The sequence below is a fragment of the Nyctereutes procyonoides genome, unplaced genomic scaffold, assembly GCF_905146905.1.
Source record: "Nyctereutes procyonoides isolate TBG_1078 unplaced genomic scaffold, NYPRO_anot_genome, whole genome shotgun sequence".
Lineage (NCBI taxonomy): Eukaryota > Metazoa > Chordata > Mammalia > Carnivora > Canidae > Nyctereutes > Nyctereutes procyonoides.
Genome location: NW_026575034.1, coordinates 17,458,932 through 17,480,063, shown reverse-complemented (window position 1 = coordinate 17,480,063; position 21,132 = coordinate 17,458,932). Strand labels below are relative to the sequence as shown.

Sequence of the window (21,132 nt, the reverse complement as noted above, 5' to 3'; positions counted from 1 at the left end):
CAGGCAGAGGGAGAAGCAGGCTCCATGCAGGGAGCCCGACGTGGGACTCGATCCCGGGCCTCCAGGATCACACCCCAGGCTGCAGGCGGCGCTAAACCGCTGTGCCACAGGGGCTGCCCTAGAGTTAAAAATTTTGAAAAAAGAATAAATACCATTTAAGATTAGAACCCACATAATTATATATTTTATATATTAGGTATTTAATCATTAGCTTTTAATTCTCCTGATTCATGTTAGGCAATGTGAGCTTAAAAAAAATCCACAAGAGGACACTGCCAGTGGGAGAAAAGACATACCCAACTGCTGAAACAGGAGAGCCACGCTAGTGCCTGTGACAGGAAGACTATCATGCAAAGGAGTCTGGATCAGCTGTCTATCTCCCGCACCCAAGGAAAACAGCTTCTGCAGAATGGGGCAAAAACACACACACAAACATAAATTATTTCTTTTCAGACATTTTCTTAAGACAAAAAAAAATTCCTTTAAATTCATATTCCTTTTTTAAAGTTCAAATTTAGAGTTAGTGATAATCCTGTAAGATCCAATTAGGAGATGTCAAGAGTAATAATGTAACTGAAAATATTCAACTTACACTGTGCCCAAATGAACATCGTATAAGAAAATTCAATAATTAGCTGAAATTCAATAATGATGATATAAAAATCACTGACAATCATACTTATCTAAAAAATAATGTTAGTCAACATTTTTATGCCAATTATATGTCAATAAAACTTGAAGAAACAAAAACTATATAATATGAACCACATATGTAATATTTTAAAATTTCTAGTAGCCACAATAAAAAGTTTTTTCAACTAAAAAATAAATTAACAAAATAAAGTCAGTATAAATCCCATCATGATAAAGGTCCACAAAACAATTCCGCTTTAAAGTTTAGGTCCATTTGTGACCAAACTCACATTTTATATTCTGCCCATGGAGTAGAGGGAGAAGACTGAAAGAGAAGGGAACAGGAAGAAAAAAAAAAAGATAAAAACTAAAGAGTAACAGAAGATTCCAGGTAAGACAAAGACAATTAAAAGTCAAAGGGCAAGGGAAAAGGGTGGCAGTTTCACTGGAAGTCTCATCTCTGTCAGACTGAGAATAAACAATGGAGTTTTTAGAGGGCTGTCCTCTTCCATAGTATTACACAAGAATAAGCAGAGTAAGTGAACAACGAATCAGTTTTAGGAACTAAGGAAAAGAGACTTTTTTTTTAAAAAAAAAAAAGTATGGTTCCCTAGAAACACTGAGACATAGAAACTGAGGTTCTTATTTTTCCACTTCAGAGATGAAAATGAAAATTTTAAGACAAACGAGATGAAAAACCCACGATCACTTTGAGAAAGTTTCTTGTAAGTAAAAAAATTTAATGTCCTCCCTTAAGGCTAAATACATGACAAAATCTTGGGGAAATTTTAAGGGATAGATTATACTTTTTGTGAAAGATCTGTGATTCTGGATGATTGTCAACATCATTATTGCTAAAGGTAGCAAACTGAAATAAGAAAAATATGCCCCCTTCTTACAAAGCTTACATGCAAGCTATTCTACACATAACACACAAAATGGTTTTAGGATCATGTATAATTGCTGTTACCCAGGGAAATGAATAAATAAATAAATCTACTCAGAAGTAGTTATAAATGTAATAAAGAATTATTTTGAGGGTTTTCTTAATGTTATCTCCTAATCTTTATCACTGAAAAAATATTTGATATGTTAATACATAAAGCAGTAAGAAAGGTAGAAAGAATGCATTTTAAATGTTCACCTTAAAAAAAAGCATATTTCCAAGAAAATGTAAACTAGAGTTCAAGTTACACAAAATATGACTTCTAATTATGCTATGTGAAAGGTGAACCCTGAGTTAAAATTAACCTCATGACCTAAGAAAAGAATGGAATCTTGGGTCTCCAGAAGGCAGACCATAGGGACAATGCTTAACTAAGATCCTCTTTAAATGAAATTATTTAAGGAATTTTTTTTTCTTTTCTTCATAAATTAAATTAACTGGAGGAGAGAAGAGGAACAGTCCTGCTTCATCTCCCTTTTTATTCTATTTACCTGAGACCCTCCAGCCGCTGGGACAAGGCATGCACACAGGTTTGCAATGAGACTTTCCAAGGAGACATTCAGACTGTCTACATACACAGTGTAGATCAAACCTAGACAAGCCTGCAAAGAGAAGATGCATGTAGTTTTGTCATGGAAAAAGTATGCATTGAAAACAAATTGCTGTGACATCTGCTCCTAGGGAAATTTCTCTTTGAAGCCAGTTAAAAAACCGCCATGGAAAAAATTTTAAGCAGCAAATATTATTAAGTTTATTAAATTTTCTTCCTTGACCAGAAGCTCTAAATGAGCTTTTGAGAGGAGTTTATAAAAAGCAGAAATCCATAATTTGTAAAACAGGTGCTTGCACTCAGATAACCACTTCAGCAAATTTGTAGGGGTTTAAAAACTGTTTTTGTCTCAATTTACTTTGCAAAACTCCAAATTTCAAGATAAAAATTTAGAAAGTTTGTATTTTTGTGAATCTTATAAATTTGGAACACCTGCTCTACAGAAAAATTTTTGTTAATTATTACAAAGGTTAGAAAAATAGAGATATGATAAATGTTTTAAGCTCAGAGAAAGGTAAATGACACATGGAAGACAAAATGCAATCTTTATGAATGTTTCAGTTTATTAAAATTTGTGACTGTAAAAAACTAGTATTTGTTAGGTGTTACCCATTATCATTGAAATCTTGACATTAATTTTTCTAGAATATATATAGTCTCAACAATATGGAAAAGTTTTCCAGAAATTAGGTATTAAATTCCCAAGTCCTTGGGAAATTTAAGATATATTTTATACTTTCCAAAGAGATCTGTGATTTTGGACAATAATCAACATTACTATTACTAAAGGTAGCAACTGAAATAAGAAAAACAAGCCCTCTTCTTTCAAAGCTTAAATGTATTTATAACTAAATAAAATTTTTTCCTTGCATTTGAAAATTCTACATGTCTCAAAAAGGAAAATATCTAGACGTAAACAATATATTTTTTAAGATTTTATTTATTTATTCATGAGAGACACAGAAAGAGAGAGGCATAGACATAGGCAGAGAGAGAAGCAGGCTCCATGCAGGGAGCCCAATGTGGGACTTGATCCCAGGACTCCGGGATCACGCCCTGGGCCAAAGGCAGCTGCTCAACCACTGAGCCACCCAGGCGTCCCAGGAAGTAAGCTATTTTAAAGGTATGTTGGCAGTTAGAACTATCTGAAATTGCAAATATCCGTTCTGTTTACTTAGCCTGGATTTCTCAAAAGAGAATAAATAAAAACACACAAAGTTGGGGTGCCTGGGTGGCTCAGTCAGTTTAGAATCTGCCTTCAGCTTGGGTCATGATCCCACGGTCCTGGGAAAAAGCAGGGAGCCTGCTTCTCCCTCTCCCTCTGCTGTTCTCCCTGCTTGTGTTCGTTCTCTCTCTGTCAAATCAATAAATAAAATCTTAAAAAAAAATACACAAAGTTGTTATGTTACTGAGGCATTTTAAATCTGCTACAGGCAATCATATAATTTCTTATAGATTCATAAATTTGGGGGTCAGTAGCCATGGGATCTATTTTAAACCAAACAGTACATCCTTTAAGTTTAAATATTCACAAATTAACTTACAGATTTATTTCATCCAACATGAAACATTTTTTTCAGTTCACACTAAATTTATTTTATTGATGAATCCCTAAATCAATTTAAAGACATTTTAAATACAAAATCTTGTTACCATGGTTCACTCAAAATAGATTCACACAATAATACAAATCAATAATGACAACTATGAGTTCTTTACCCTAAAAATTTCTGGATAATCTAATCTGGATACCAACACCAGGCTTTTGGGAGCAAACACTTCTGCAGGCTGAATTAAACCAGACACTTCCACTTCACCTTCAATCTCTTCCTTCTTTGTTCCCTAGAAAAAGATGCACTGTAATCAACAGACAGAATTTTCAAGGCTTATAACTCACACAAAATGGACATATCACACATTTTCATATAATTTACAAAATACAAAATTAATTATATACTTTATAATTTACAAAACTCAAACTAAAATACATACTTTGACAGGAATCTAAAAAGCAAGTAAGTAGGCAAAGAAATTATAAATGAAGTCATGCTTATTTCACTTTTGAAAAGTTGGTTATACTGCAGATATATACCACAACTTTCTGGGAGCATTTGATTTCTGAGAAAGTACTAGTAATCAAAGGTAAAGAAGATACATTCAAATTATTTTAAATATGATCTGAACAACTAAAAATGACACTCACTTAAACGGAAAGTCAGCTTTTAAGAAAAGAAAAGATCTGTTTTAGAAGTAAGGCAGTAATTTTCATTCTTGTTTTTCTAGTGGTCCCAATATTTCAAACAAAAATGACAATCATTTAGGATTCTAAGGCTTGTGCAATGCCCAATCTTAGAAATAAAGCCCAATCAGCTTGAAATTCCTTTTGCTTATAAGCAACAATGTTGATTTTTTGAGAAGAGAAAGTATCTTTATACACAAAAACTAACTTCCAGAATATACTTAGTTCCATTCAACTCTACACTTAACAATTGTTAAAATGGTAAATCTTATGTATTTTTTAGCACGGTAAAAACATCTACAATAAAAGACACCTTACATTTCAATTACTAAAAATACTGGTTAATTAAATAAACTCTGAAAACTATTATTCCCATTTATATGTCAACAAATATTCCCTGTGCATCGGTTGTTCCATAATATTTTATGATACTCTATAAAACTTTTAAGGTGAGAAAAAAAAAAAGACAAAGCAGTAAAGCATTCAGATTTATTCCTAGACAATCTTCCAAGATGCCGGACATTTTCCCTAACTAGAATCCTCTCCTCTTTCTTTTCCATTAATAAAAGTTCCAGCTCAAAAGTCTATCTTGTTTCCTGAAGCCTTTCCTTTACTGATTTTTCTCCTAGTCTTACTTCTCAGCACGGTTCACCAACATATCATATGTCCTCAAACTCATTTCTCCCATCAAATCTCTCCCCAAAATGCCACAAAATGCTATATCCAATTACCTGCTTGACATCTCCACCTAGATGACTAACAGTTATCTTAAACATGTCCAAAACATAGCTCCAGTCTTTATCCTTGAACTCCATTCCTCCTACAGTATTTTCAATCTCAATTATGGAAATCCTATGTTTCCATTTGGCAAATCAAACACCCTGATGCCTCTCTCTTTCATATCCCCTATCCAAATTGTCAGCAAATTCTGATTATTTACCATGACCACTCATACCACAATCATTGCTTGTCTGGATTATTTTAACAGCCTCCTTCAGTCTCTTACATTCCTCTTTGCTTGTTGCTCTCAAATGTGTGGGGCAAGCTCCCAGCTAAGGGTCTTTAAGCACTGTTTGTTATTCCTATCCCTAGAATATTCTTTTCACAGATATTCTAATGATAAATTCCCTCATCTCTGTTAGGTCTTCATTCAAGTGACTTCTGCTGTTAAGCCTTCACTGGCACCCTAATCAAAACTACAATTCCTAACATTCTTTATCCTCTTTCCTTGCTTCATTTTTCTCCATGGCACTAGTTCCATCCACCATACTACTCATTTCACTTATCTTGTTTTTTGTTTGTCTGTCTCTTCCGTTAGAATATGCTCATAAAGACCAGGATTTCTGTCTTGTTCATTGGTAATTTCCCAGTTACTAATACAAGATGCTGGGCACATGGTTGATACTTTCTGAATATTTGTTTACTACATACATGCAGGAATGAACTTTCTTGGAATTGTTTCCTGGGTATTTTACTAAGGATGTCTTTTTTCCCCCCACTAATAGATGCCAAAAACTGTATTTTCTATCTCCTTTGGCGCTCACATATTTTCTAGTACAGTGAAATATAACCAAGTATTAGATGTCTATGGAATGCACATATCCGAAGGGAACTATCTGTTTACTTTTATATGTGTCATAAGGTCCCTATGCTCTTGAAAGATTTTCATTTGTTACAAAGCAAAAGCTAAAAGGTTGGTTTTTGAAATCCTTAGAAATAATAAAAATGTGATGAATATGAATTTGCCAAAGATTTCCACACATAATGAATCATATTCTTCATAGATTACTAACAAATCTGAAATGACAAAAAAATGACTAAAATTCCTCAAAGAGATAAAGCTATCCATTTTATGAGATTGTGATAAATGCCCTAGAGTACCATTAGAAGCCAACTTGACTAAGTAGATAAACATTTCAAATAAATGACTATTAACCTACTTTGACCAAAACACAAAATACAATGCATTGGTCATTTCTTAAAGCTATTCTTTAACTAAACATTCACTAAATGAAACAGTAATTAACAACAACAAAAAGGGCCAAATATAATGTAAATCAGTATTAAGTAAAAATAATTCTGTGCATCTTTACATGACTTCTTATTACAGAGGCTTTTACTTCATAAATGTACTAAAAATCATAAGACATTATTCTTAATTCCAATAGCTCTCCTATAAGAATAAAATGTCACAAATTTAAAGAAAATTCATACTCCTCTATTCAAAGCAAAATGTAGTTTTATGATAAAATTTTTTTATAATCCAAAAACTGTTGTTTAAAATAAGGTTTGGGTCCACGTCCCTGCTCCGCTGTGTCAGGTATACTTGGACCCAAGCTCGAGCTTGCTAATAAACCCTCGTGTGCTTGAAAAAAAATTAAAATATAAAATAAAATAAGGTTTGTTCCAGGACACAGTAATGTGGTATTTTTGAATAAAATTTTTCTATAAATAATTTAGCCTTTAAGGGAATACTGCCTCTTCTCTCTACCTACTAGAATAGCTTTTGTGTAACAATTACATGATGATACTGGTCGTATTTGGTTCGTATTTTATAATATAGATTCTCACATATTGAAAAGATATGAGAAGCTTAAAAATAAGCAGGAAATTCAAAACAGGCTATGAATGTAATAGGTGTTATAATAATGCTTTGAAATTTAATATTTTATATCAGAAAAATTTCACATGTTTATCTCACCAAACAATATCTGCAACCTTTTTATTAACCTAAGATTATTCCTAATTCTAGAAGGTCCCATTAAAGATACAAATCTATCTTTTATAAAGATATAAATTTATCTTAAACACTCTATTGAATTGTCTTACAAGGTCACCTTATCTCTTGTACCTATCACAAGCACGTGCCACAACTTGCCCATTTATAGATTTTTTTCCCTACCTGTTATTATTATGGACTACATGTGCTAGTGGGATTCTCGGCTTCCATGTAGTTTACCTTCTATGTAGGTCACAGTCTCTGTGCTTCCATGATATGGGATAAATTAGTACTCACCATATCAATCTGCCCCAAAAACTCTATTGCCCTTTAAACATATCCTGAGACAAAAATGCTAAGAATTATTAGATTACTGATTTTTATGGGCTGACTCCATAGGCATAATATTCATGAAGTCCATCCTGTTACACAGGTTGAATACGTCAACTTCATCTCTGTTGCATTCTTGATGCTGGATTCCTATCTCTTACCTTGAAAAAAACTGTTGAATCCAATATCATCTCTGTGTCAGCTCATTTTTCAACAACACTATTTCACACTAAAACTCTTCTTTCAGTATTTCTTTAAACATCCCAGTTAAAAAGAAAGATAAGGGGAGGTGGGTGGCCTGAGTGGCTCAGTCGGTTAAGCCTCTGCCTTCGGCTCAGGTCACGATCCCAGGATTCTGGGATGGAGTCTGCTTCTCCCTCTTCCTCTGCCCCTCCCCTCCACTCATGCTCTATCTTCCTCTCTCAAATAAAAAAATAAATAAAATCTTAAAAAAAAAAAAGAGGATAAAAGTAATCACAGAAGTAAAAAATTACCAGTTCTACTACATTTCCTTTTTGAAATATAAGCAATTTATTACAGTGTATCACTATATAAAATTGCCTCAGTTATGCAATTTAAGGACTTTAAAACTTTCCAAAATTGCAAATAAAGGAGTCTTAGTAGTTGCAAAATTCTGTAAGGTCTATAAATCCCCCTGAAAAGCTACTTCATTTCTTTTTTTTTTTTTAAGATTTTTTATTTATTTATTCAGAGAGAGAGAGGCAGAGACACAGGCAGAGGGAGAAACAGGCTCCATGCAGGAAGCCCAATGTGGGCCTTGATCCCCGGTCTCTAGGATCACACCCCGGGCTGCAGGCAGCACTAAACCACTGCGCCACCAGGGCTGCCCACTACTTCATTTCTTGCCAAATAATCTGTTAATCATGTTGACATGTCCACATGATAAAACCTGGTTTTGCCTTGCATTGGTCTGGAAAATAATGACCACATGAGAAATACACATATTAGGATAACAAGTCTTCAGACAAATCAGGGCCAACAGTCTTCAGTTAAGAATTGAATTTACCTTTAGGAAAGAGAATATCCAGATATTTTCCCTCTTCAATAGCTTCTGGGTTCTATAGTATTCTGAAGGTAGAACAAATTCATTTGTAGAGCTACTATATTTTCACCCAGTAAGCTTCCTATGTTTAAGTGGTACATAGTCTGAAAGTTCTTATTCTGTTAAGATATACTAAGGCAGCATTTCCCAAAGAATTTTCTGCTGAAAGCTAATAAACACTACTTAGCAAAAAAGTCTTTTAATCAAAGAATTTTGGAAACATTAAGGTAAAGTCAAGTTAAATAGTCTTCTTTACTGCAGGGTTTCTCAGACTTGATATGCAAATATTATTTGTGCAATGCCAAATAAAGGAGATACAAAATATTTCACAAACTTACTGGACCAATGAAATCTCTTTATTATAGAACATTTAGAGGATCTAGTGGCCTATGGGACAAACATTGGGAAAGGGTTATCATCTATCTCAAAACACAAAATGTGTGAAATTGAAGTGCATTTATGTTCATAGGTTTTATATCCTTTGGTAAACAGAATACTTATTTCATAAATATTCAAGTTGATATCTTTCATCAATTCTCATATTTCATAAAGTAAGATAAGATTTGAAGATTAGAAAACAGACGAGGCCTCTGGGAGCTAGGTTTCCACATAGCTACTCCAGGAAAATATTTAGCATACTCGTGGTCTTTTCTCACTAAATTTGTTAGGAACTGCTACTCTTGATCAATGGTTTTCAAACTTCAGTGTTCATCAAACCATGCAAGGTTTTTTAAATCAGATTTCTGAGTCCAATTCCTAATGTTTCTGATTCAGTAGGTCTGAGGTGGGAATTTACTTCTCTAACAAGTTCCCCAATGATGTTGATACTGCTGGTTCAGGGATCACACTTTGAGAATCACTGCTCAGGACAAATTAAGATGAAAATATAAAAGAAAATAACAATAACTAACTTATGCTCTATACTATACTATTGGTATTAATTCATTTATACAAAAAAATGTTATTAAACACTATTTCCTAGTAAAGAAAACCAGAACTCCTTGGAAAAATAACATTCTATATCTGGGTCAGAAAAATGTACAAAATGAGCCTATTCATCTTACTGTGTCGAAGAACAACAGGATCAAAATGAATAAAAATTAGTTGATTCAAACTCCTCAAACACAAAAATCCATTAATTCATGACAATTTTTTTAAGTTGTCACTAGTGACAATGGTTAGGGTTCTAATCTACTATTCTGAACAGTTTTTAAAAAAGGAATAATTATTCTTTTCTATCTAAGTGTAGTTGTAAAAGTTCTATTTTATAGATGAATTTCATTCAGTTTATAAATACATAAGGAACAGAATGAGGAAATACCTTTTTGCAATTCCTACTGAAATAATGTATTTAGGCAATGATCATCAACGGATACAAAAACAATTAAGTGAAGAATGGCGTTACCCAAACCCACAAATCGATCTTAACATTATTAAAAATAGAGCAACCAGGGCAGCCCAGGTGGCTCAGCGGTTTAGCGCTGCCTTCAGCCCAGGGCGTGATCCTGGAAACCTGTGATGGAGTCCCACAGCGGGCTTCCTGCATGGAGCCTGCTTCTCCCTCTGCCTGTGTCTCTGCCTCTCTCTCTCTCTCTCTCTCTCTCTCTCTCTCATGAATAAATAAATAAAATCTTAAAAAAAAAAAAGAGCAACCAAAAACTAAGCTCCTCTTGATATGATAAAATAGGAAGTACTGCACAATCTTTGAAGTAGTCTTACTTTAAAACCTGAATATGAATCTGATCAAGACTCTAGATCTAATTATCACTTTATGGAAAATAAACCAAACAGAGGTAAAAATTAAATAAAAATATAGGGAATTAATAGCCAAATCTAGAATGTAGGACATTCCATAAGACAAATGACTCAGTTTCTCCACCACTCCTGAAAGTGAGGCTGTAACAGAAGAAATTTAAGAAATATCAACATTACAATGTGTATAACTTATTTGGATTCTGATGTAAATAAACTCAGACATTTTTGATACACTAAATTGGATACCAGATGACATTAAGGCACTATTCAAAATCATAATTAATTTTGTTAAATATTTTAATTCTAGATTGATAAGTAAAAACGTCCTTTTCAGTTAGAGACACATACTAAAATATCTATAGGTAAAATATGGTGTCTGGGGTTTACTTTTATTTTTTTTAAGATTTTATTTATTTATTCATGAGAGACACAGAGAGAGAAAGACACAGGCAGAGGGAGAAGCAGTCTCCATGCAGGGAGCCCGATGTGGGACTCAATCCCAGGACTCCAGGATCATGCCCTGGGCCGAAGACAGGCGCTAAACCGCTGAGCCACCCAGGGATCCCCTGAGGTTTACTTTTAATTTTTTTTTTGAGGTTTACTTTTAAATGCCTCTTCCTAAAAAATGTACACATAGGTTGCTTCCAAATCTTGGCAGCAAAAATAAAGATGGATATATCTTTTCAAATTAGTGTTTTCAATTTCTTTGGGTAAATACCCAGTAATGGAATTTTTGAAGCATATAGTATTTTTATTTTTAATTTTTTGAGTGATCTCCATACTATTTTTCATAGTGGCTGTACCAGTTTATATTCCTACTAATAGTGCACAAAGATTCCCTTTTTTCTATATCCTCACCAACATGTGCTATTTCTTGTCTTTTTTATTTTAACCTTCTGAGAAGTATAAGGTGATATTTCTCATTATGGTCTTGATTTGCATTTCCCTGGTGATGAGCAATGTTGAGCATCTTTTCATGTGTCTGTTAGCCAACTATATGTCTTCTTTGGGAAAAGGCCTATTTAGGTCTCTGGGCATTTTTTTCTTTTTGAAGATTTATTTATTTGGAGATAGAGAACAAGCGGGGGAGGTTGGGGTACAGAGGGAGAGAGAGAATCCTGAACCAGACTCCCTGCTAAGCATAGAGCCCAGTGCAGGGCTCAATCCCAGGACCCTGAGTTCATGACCTGAGCAGAAACCAAGTGTCAGAGCAACTTAACCGAACTGAGCTACCCAGGAGCCCCACTGTGCATTTTTTATTAAATTGTTTGTTGAAGAGTTTTAAGCAAGGAGGGTAATCTCAATTCTGCTTTGAAAAAAATCACTCTTGGGACACCTGGGTGGCTCAGTGGTTGAGAATCTGCCTTTGGCTCAGAGCATGATCCGGGAGTTCCAGGATCAAGTCCCACATCGGGATCCCTGCATAGAGCCTGCTTCTCCCTCTGCCTGTGTCTCTGCCTCTCTCTCTCTCTGTGTGTGTGACTATCATAAATTTAAAAAAAAAAAAAAAAAAAAGAAAAGAAAAAAATCACTCTAATGTTGAATGTAGAATAGTTTGCAAAAGTAGAAATAGGAAGTCATTTTTAGAAGTCTGGTGATTTAGGCAAGATATATAGTAGAGTAGAATGGGAGACAGAAGAAAAGTAGTGATTAAGGATTCAATCTGGAAGTAGAATTGACAGGATTTGCTGATGGCTAGAATGTGAAGGATGAAAAAAGGGGAGGTAAGTGGTAACTCTAGGTTTTTTGTTTGAAAACATGGATGGACAGTAATGGTATTTACTGAGGTTAGAAAACTAAAAAGGATACAATTTGGGGCTGGAGATGAAAGAAAGGAATGGGGAATAACCAGGAAGCAATATGTCTTGCATATTTTAAAAGCTCAATAAATACAAGTTCCATTCCTCTTTCAATCACTGTTTTTCCATTATTAGAAGAACAGGACAGCAAGAAGCTAAAGCTCTGTTTATACTTAATCGCTATAAAGTCAATTATATCTCAATTTTTTTAAAATGGCTATAAAAACAATTTAAAGCTATCATAAATATGACACAGGAATATACTAAATGCAACAAGTTTAAAAACTAGTAAACAGTAGAAGTGTTAAATATGTATACATTTTTAATATGGAGGAGAAAAGGCCTGGGAAATTATACTCCAAAAAATTTGTATTTTTCTTAGCATTTGTCTTTGGGTCATGGGATTATGGTTGACATTTATGACATAAAAGCACACACATATCTAGTGAAAAATAATTTGCTAAAATGTTTACTCTTGTACTATCTTTATAACAAAAAGTTTAAAGTTTTAAAAGGTAAATAATAATGTATCAATATGTGTTTATTTATTAAACACTTACTAAATGGCTGGCCACATAGCAGGTGTCACAGAAGAATAAAGTGCAATTCTTTGTGTCAGGAAATTTATAATCTAGCTTGCGAGCTAAAACCAACACAGGTGAGATAACAGCAACAAATGCAGAACAATATTGCAACATTTTGAAGTTCATATTTAAAGTGCTTGAGAAACTCTGAGAAGGGAAATCAGGGAGGCCCACAGCAGTGAGCTGGAACTTAAAGGAAAATAGAACAGTCAGAAGGAAAGGGAATAGGAAAAGAAGAAATCCAACAAATCAAAGCATCTAAAGAGGTCAAGTTTAGAAAAAGGTGATATGCTATGTACTTGACCAGTTTGAATTTTACTATATATCTATCCTGCTTATTTCCATTTTCCTAATTTTAACCCTTATATACCTTTTAAAAGTATGAGCTAAACACTAAATTTTTATGGTAGGCGTACTTAACTAAAATTTGTTGCCTATGTTCACATTATTAATAGATAGTTTGTAACATTCTTTTTAATATAAAAAGCATAACAATGATAATTTGTAGAAGCTTTAATTTTTGGCATCTTTTATTTCAGTAATTTTTATTGCATATCTTTTTTTAAACACCTTTTACCCTCCAGTTAACATGCAGTGAATAAATCACGGCTAATAAATTAATCATCATAAACTGAAGAATATGGTCACTGGCACTATGTTTCTCATCCTTTATCTCCAAAACATAATTAATTCAAATCAATTGTTATACAGTACTCAAGAATTCTTTGGTGTATCTTTTTTTTTTTAAGATTTTTTATTTATTTATTCATGAGAGACACAGAGAGAGAGGCAGAGACATAGGCAGAGGGAGAAGCAGGCTCCACGCAAGGAGACCGACGTGGGACTCGATCCCAGGTCTCCAGGATCAGGTCTGGGCTGAAGGCGGCGCTAAACCACTGAGCCACCCGGGCTGCCCTCTTTGGTGTATCTTATAAAATTATTAAGAAAATCTAAGGCTGACTTCAAATGTTAACATTATGAGAAATACTATTAAGCTAATTCCTTTCTCTGAAGAAAAAGAAATGAGTACAAACTTTTTTATAAGATAGGGAAACTGCAGGTAAACTTACTTCTTTCTAACAAGGTTAACCAACTCAAAATTAGATTCTCATAAATTCAAGAATATTATTTTGTGAACCACCAAAGTCAACGGACTCTTTTGAAAGTTCTTTTCTGCTATGTGTTGAAATTGGTGAAAAAGATTAGAAATGATAAAATATTAATTTTTAGATGAAGAAACTAAAATATTAGTTTTTAGATAAAAAATATATTTGGTGAGTTATAGGATCACAGAACTTAAGTTTTTAAGTTCATAGTAAAAAAAAATTCATAGTTTAAGTGTAATGTAAATAAAATGTACTTCCCTGGAATCCCTAATTTAGAAGTTTATATGCTGGGCTTGGACTAAGATTCAAGATTTCAGCTTTATTTTCTTAAAGAATAGATGTTGATATTTGAGTGATCATGTAACCATGGCATACTGAAACATTCCATAAAGACATAGGACATTTGGTCATATTAGACCTATTGGTCTAAAAAGTTGGCCTTATTCAGATGAGTAAGAATCGTATTCTGTGGATCACAGTTTGGATAGAAAGCTTGTATCTACTATGAGCAAAATTAAAATCTATCTTTAAAATCAGATGTAGTTGGGGTGCCAGGCTGGCTCAGTCAGAAGAGCATCTCTGACTCTTGATCTCAGGGTAGTTAAGTTTGAGTCCCACATTGGGCATAGAGATTACTTAAAAAATAAAACTTTTAAAAAAAAGTATTGGTGTGCTGGGTGGCTCAGTCAGTTAAGCACTGGACTTTTGATTTCAGCTCAGGTCATGATCTCAGAGTCATGAGACTGAGCCTGCACTGGGGTCCCTGCTCATGGGAAGTCTACCTGAGATTCTTTTCCTCTGCCCCTCATTCTACTCACACTCACGTGCTCCCTCTCTCTAAGGCGAATAAATCTTTTTAAGTATAAAATCAGATGTAGTTAACATGATAGAATAATAAAAGTAATATAGTACAAGAAGTCTCTACTTCATTTTACATACAAAGAGTCTCATGCCCGGAGATATGAAATTACTTGCTATGATATACTGTTCATTCAACATAAAATGAGGATTAATAAGTCAAATCTTCTAACTCTTGGTCTAGTTCTCTTTCCACTGTCTTGAACTCATATACAGACTTTATAAAACATAGGTATTAGTTCAAAGAAACTGTATAGAAGAGATGACATATGAAAAGCCGAACTATAAATCTAGAAAGATGTTTATACTTTTTTCCATTAAGTATAGCTGCATGTAATAATTCTTGCATTTAAATGAAATAGTAATAACAACATACAGTTCTTGCTGCAGCACTTCTTAGTGTAAAACTGCTGAAATTTAAGAAAAGACATTTGATATTGAAGGACTTTGGGAGCCTGTTCTCAAATTTTCTTCTATTGTTTTAATGTCTCAGCATTTTAAGAATGTAATACTAATTGGTCATCACTAATTCTTTTTTTTTTTTTTAGATTTTATTTATTTATTCATGAGAGACACAGAGAGAGCAAGAGGCAGAGACACAGGCAGAGGGAGAAGCAGGCTCCATGCTGGGAGCCCGATGTGGGATTCAATCCTGGGACCCCAGGATCACGCCCTGGGCCGAAGGCAGGCACTAAACTACTGAGCCACCCAGGGATCCCTGGTCATCACTAATTCAATGAAATGTTTTCCCTACAGCGGACTGTTAAGATACAGCATTCTGCCCATTAAACAGGAAAGGGGAGACAATGGAGAAAAGACCCTTTGACAAAAAGCATAATCTTCACCATTTCTACTATAAAGAGAGCCCTATATGGATATTTGCATATGCTGCAAATTATCAAACTTTAGAATAAACTCAGGATATATGTCCCCCCAATTTTTATCTCTGTCTGAATTATGTTACCTATGCTAGTTTTCATTAGACTCATTTGTTGAATAAGGTCTGAGGATTAGTCTCTAGGATACCATCATGTATAATGTTGATTGTGGAGTACCTGGCTGGCTCAGTAGGTGGAGTGTGTGATTCTTGATCTTGGGGTTGTCAGTTGGAGCTCCATACTGGGTGTGGTGATTACTTAAAAAACAAAGTATTTAAAAACAAAGTATAATGTTGACTGTATTACCAGGAAGCCCAGTTCTCACTCTTCTCTATTTATGATTTCTAGTTCAGTGAGGTAATTACTGATAAAACCTTCCTGATGGAATCAAAATTATTCCAAAGAGATATTCATCACTGAATATCCTAATATTCGTAATATTGATAAGAAGGGAATTAAACGTCCTTTAGGAGATGGTTTAAATATATTATATCCATATGGTCAATTAGTATGTAGACATTAGAGTTTTAGTTTTTAAAAAACCCTTATTATTGAAACAAAATACATCCATTTTTTTCTATTCTTTTACTTTTTTCCCAATACATTCTAAATATTCTATAATGAGCACAATTTAGCGTTTGATAATCAAGGAGGGAAAAAGAGAAACAAAGAAAAAATGACTAGGCTATTCTACAGATAAATCTACCAAATGTTTTGTGATTTCCTACACTGCTCCAAGTTTCCCCAACAAGAGATCAGTTTAGAAATTCATTTTTATTACTTCATTTTTTCCAGATAAATTGCTCAATCATTTGGAATTGCTGTATTTTACTATGAGCATTTAAGTTTATTTTTTCTCACAAAGTGCAATAACTATTTCAATATACTTGTTAAGATGCACAGATTCCATTGATGTGTAATGTTTCCATTGTCAGATATTGATAATAAGTAAGACCAATTACAGTCTTACTTTTGACAATTTTTCTTGAACCAGTAACACATTGATATAATTTCTGTAGCCTTGTAATATATATTTTAGTATTTGATATTGATATTTGGTCTTTGGAGACAGACAAATTCAAGCTTTTTGACTTAGTACCTGAATGTCCCTGGGTTAGTCTTTTAGCCTCATCCATAAAATGGGAATGTTAAAACTTACGAAGTGCTGTTATTGAGAGAATAAAGTAAAATAAACTACCTGTGAATTAAATAAAAGTGCTATAAAACTTTTAGCACAGTGCCTGGAACACTGATCAGCCTTCAATGTATCATGAACACAGTAATCTTTTTTTCTATCCATAAGCTTTTTGCAGTCCCGGTAAAAAGCTATTTCCTTTCTATTTCTATTTCTTTTACTCTAAGCTTTCTTTAGCTCTTGTTTTTTTAAATGGCCACTGAGTCCTTTAAACTCTGTTAAGACTTAATCCCACTGCCCTGTCTTTAATTATTAACTTAATCACTGAACTGGTACTTAGCAATAGGTACTTATGAGTATCTTTATACTTAAATTTTAGTTTTGCCTCTCATACTAGATTTTTTTTTTTAAGATTTTATTTATTTACTCATGAGAGACAGAGAGAGAGAGAGGGAGAGGGAGGGAGGCAGAGACACAGGCAGAAGGAGAAGCAGGCTCCAATGCAGGGAGCCGGATGTGGGACTCGATCCCAGATCCCAGGATCACACCCTGAGCCAAAGACAGATGCTCAACCACTGAGCCACCCAGGCGTCCCTCTCACACCAGAGTTTAAGCCATTTGAGATGAAGAAACATATCTTATTCCTTCTATGTACCTGTTTCTTTATTCCTCATCTTACTTTGAATCATTTCCCCCTCCCATCCTTTGACCATTTATTTGCTGACATACCAAAGACTTTACTGTGAATTGCATCATTATTATTGGTTCAAAAACACACTTATAAACACTTTAAAAAGATACAACTAAATACAAATTTAGACAGGTCTATCATTTTTTAGATAGGCCATAAAAAGCAACCTTACATCAATCATGTTTTACTCATTACATACAAAGAAATTTACAATCATTTTGTCTAGTTGAATAATTTTGGGAACATGCTTTCAAAAGTTTAATGCAAAGATTTTGCTTGTGATTACTGACAGTGTTACTGTATCCTGGAAAGGTAAGAGCCAACATTTTTATAGCTGCACAATCATACTTTGGATGGTTCGTGTCCCTAAGTTCCTCCTCTTCAGGCTTCCAAATAATGTGTCATAGTATATTTGGTATGAAGTAATTCACACCAAATGAGAATTAAGAAGGTCTATTTTGGAACTGATGATATGATCCAGAAATAAAAGAAAAACACATTTTTTTAAGAAAAACACATTTTTAAAAAAAGAACATAGTTAACTTCACACCAAAAATGGGAAAAACACTGATGATGACCTAGAAAGGAATATCATCTAAGTTTTAATATTATTTTCTCAAATTCTACCTCATTGTGCCATTTTGGAGGACCAATTCCAAAAAATATTAACTTTCTGTTATGAGCACAGAAAAGCTATCATATAATTCTGGTGAGTACCTAACTACCTCAGTGCAATTCTATAGGAGCCAGAACTCTTACAGCTTATTTTCATTTTCAAAATCTTGGAAAAACTTTTAGAAGCAGAATCTAACCTTCTGTAAGTTGATTATAAGAACTAAGTAAATCATAATTTTGGTTCACTTAAAATGGAAAATGGGCAAATATCTGAGCTTAAAAGAAAAAAAAGTTTTTAAACATTGATTCCACATACACAAGAACCTACATCTTGGTTTCTAATATTATTCTCCACTCAAATAAGCCAAGGATGCTTGGAAAAAAGGTTGATTTCAAGGCCAAGGGTAAGGAAGGAATAAGATGATCCTGGATCACTTATTATGACAAAAAGTTTCAAAAATGCTTTTAAAAATGGAGGGACTTAACAAAAGAATACATGAACCAACCTAAAGGGCACAAACCTAGGACTATTTATGCATGAAAACCATTAATTACATAGTACTGAAGAAAAAAGAAAGTGGAATAAATAAGTAGCTCAGATAGACAAGACACAGGAAAGCTCTTTCTTGCTTATAGTAAAAAGTCAACTACTGACTTGTAAAGGTAGGGAGGTGGGAAATAATCATTTTGCAACCATCATAATAAAAATTGGCACAGGCAAGAATCATCACTAACTGGTAAATCTAGGGAGGCATGATTAATGAGTAATAAAATATTTGCATTGTTTTAAAGTGTCTTCCCACAGATTGCTTATTAGTTCCAAGCCAAAATACAGCAATATAGAATGGAAATACCTGGCAATCACCCGATCAAGTTACCACAATTAACATAATAGATGGATACCATTATAAGAAATACACTTAGTATTTCAAATGTTGGTAGCATTCCAACTCTTGATGTATAACCTGAATCTAAAGATGAGAGACATCAGAAAAAAACACATAATAATGAATATCCTATTAAAAGGGGACAAGAGGGGGAATCCCTGGGTGGCTCAGCGGTTTGGCGCCTGCCTTTGGCCCAGGGCGCGATCCTGGAGTCCCGGGATCGAGTCCCGCATCAGGCTCCTGGCATGGAGCCTGCTTCTCCCTCCTCCTGTGTCTCTGCCTCCTTCTCTCTATGTCTATCATAAATAAATAAATAAATCTTAAAAAAATAAAATAAATAAAATAAAAGGGGACAAGAGCCCTGTATTATTCAAAAGTGTCAATATCATAAGACAGAGAAAGGGTGAACAACTATTCCAGATACAGAAAGAGACAAAGAGAAATGATACTTAAAAGACATATGTGATTTTAAACTGCATTCTATACTGGAGAACAAAAAAGGGAGAAATATTAAATTAAATATTTAAATATTAAATAGTCTATTTACTCAGGTGCTCTGACATTAGGTACATGAATATTTACAATTATTAATATCCTCTTGAGGAGATGACTACTTTATTATATATAATGATCTTCTTTGTCTATTATTATAGTTTTTAGGTAAAGTCATATAGGAGGCGACTAGGTGGCTCAGTCGGTTAAGCATCCCACTCTTGGTTTTGGCTTAGATCATGATCTCAGGGTTGTGAGACTGAGCCCACATTGGGTTCCACATTCAGTGGTGAGTCTGCTCGGGATTCTCTCTCTCTGCCCCTCCCCCATTTGCAAATGGCTCTTTCTCGCTCTAATAAATCTTTAAAAAAATAATAAAGTCGGGATCCCTGGGTGGCGCAGCGGTTTAGCGCCTGCCTTTGGCCCAGGGCGCGATCCTGGAGACCCGGGATCGAGTACCACGTCGGGGATGCATGGAGCCTGCTTCTCCCTCTGCCTATGTCTCTGCCTCTCTCTCTCTCTCTCCCCATGTGACTATCATAAATAAATAAAAATTTTAAAAAAATAAAAAATAATAAAGTCTCTTTTGTCTGACTTATAGCTACAGTATATATAAGTATAGCTACAGTAGCTTAGTTAGTTTCCATTTGCAGGGCCTATTTTTTCTACCCCTTCACTTTCAGTCTGCCTATCCAGAAAGCTACAGTGAGTCTCTGGTAGGTACCATTTAGTTGGATCTTATTCTTTTTAATACTTTCAGCCACTGTTAGTCTTCAGATTAGAGAATTTAATCTATCTACATTTTTAAAATAATTATTGATCAGTTTGTACTTACTAATGCCATTTTGTTCCTTGTTTTCTGGATATTTTGTAATTCCGTTACTTCCTCTCTTGCTCTCTTCTTTTGTGACTTGATATTTTTCTTTAGTGGCATGCTTGGATTCCATTCTCTTTATATTTTCTATATCTACTATAGGTTTTTCCTTATGGTTACCATGAAGTTTGCATAAAACAATTTATATTTATAACAGTCTATTTTAAGTTAATAACAACTTAGTATTCTAAGCTCTACATTTTTAATCCTTCCTTACCTAATTTATGTTTTTCTGCTGTCATAATTTACACCTTTTTTATCTTGTAATCTTGTATACCCATTAACAAGTTTTTGTAGTTATATTTTTACTACTTTTGTCTTTTTTTTTTATTTTACTTCTGTCCTTTTTTTTTAAAGATTTTATTTATTTATTTGCTTACTTACTTGACAAAAAGAGGAGAAGTAGAGGGAGACAAAGAGAAGGAGCTGAGCATGGAGCCCAATGTGGGGCTTGGTCTCACAACCCTGTGTTCATGACCTGAGCCAAAATCAAGAGTTAGATACTCAACAGAGCCACCCAGGCACCCCACTACTTTTGTCTTTAAATCCCTTCGTACTAGGCTTTGTAACTGATTAACTCAATATCTTCACAACATTAGATATTTTTTACAAGTAAGACTTATACTTTAATATGTTTTCCTGTTACTAAGTAGTGTCCTTTCATGTCATTTCATTTCATTTCAGCCTAAATAACTCTCTTTATCCTTATAAAGTCAATCTAGTGGTGATGAACTCCTTTAGCTTTTGTTTATCTGGAAAACTGTTTATGTCTCCTTCAATTCTGAATGACAACTTTGCCAAGTCGAGTATTCTTAATTGAATCTATCTTACTACTCCCTACTGGCCACCAAGTTTCTGCTGAGAAATGAGCTCATAGGCATGGGAGATGTATGAACAAGTTGTTTTTCTCTTCTACTTTTAAGATTCTCTGCTTGTTCTTAACTCTTGCCACTTCAATTATAATGTGTCTTGGTGGTG

The 21,132-nt window shown here is 34.0% G+C and overlaps 1 protein-coding gene across 4 annotated transcripts in view; it reads right to left on the bottom strand.

Moving 5' to 3' along the window:
• SBF2 (SET binding factor 2) overlaps positions 1-21,132 on the bottom strand; it is a 463,379-nt gene that overhangs the window by 249,369 nt on the left and 192,878 nt on the right. For all 4 annotated transcript variants that reach the window (XM_055317649.1, XM_055317650.1, XM_055317651.1 and 1 more), the window contains 3 exons: positions 3,849-3,971; positions 2,071-2,181; positions 297-402 (listed from right to left, as the gene is read on the bottom strand). In XM_055317649.1, the coding sequence (XP_055173624.1) occupies positions 297-402; positions 2,071-2,181; positions 3,849-3,971 (340 nt within the window). The remainder of the gene's footprint in view (positions 1-296; positions 403-2,070; positions 2,182-3,848; positions 3,972-21,132) is intronic.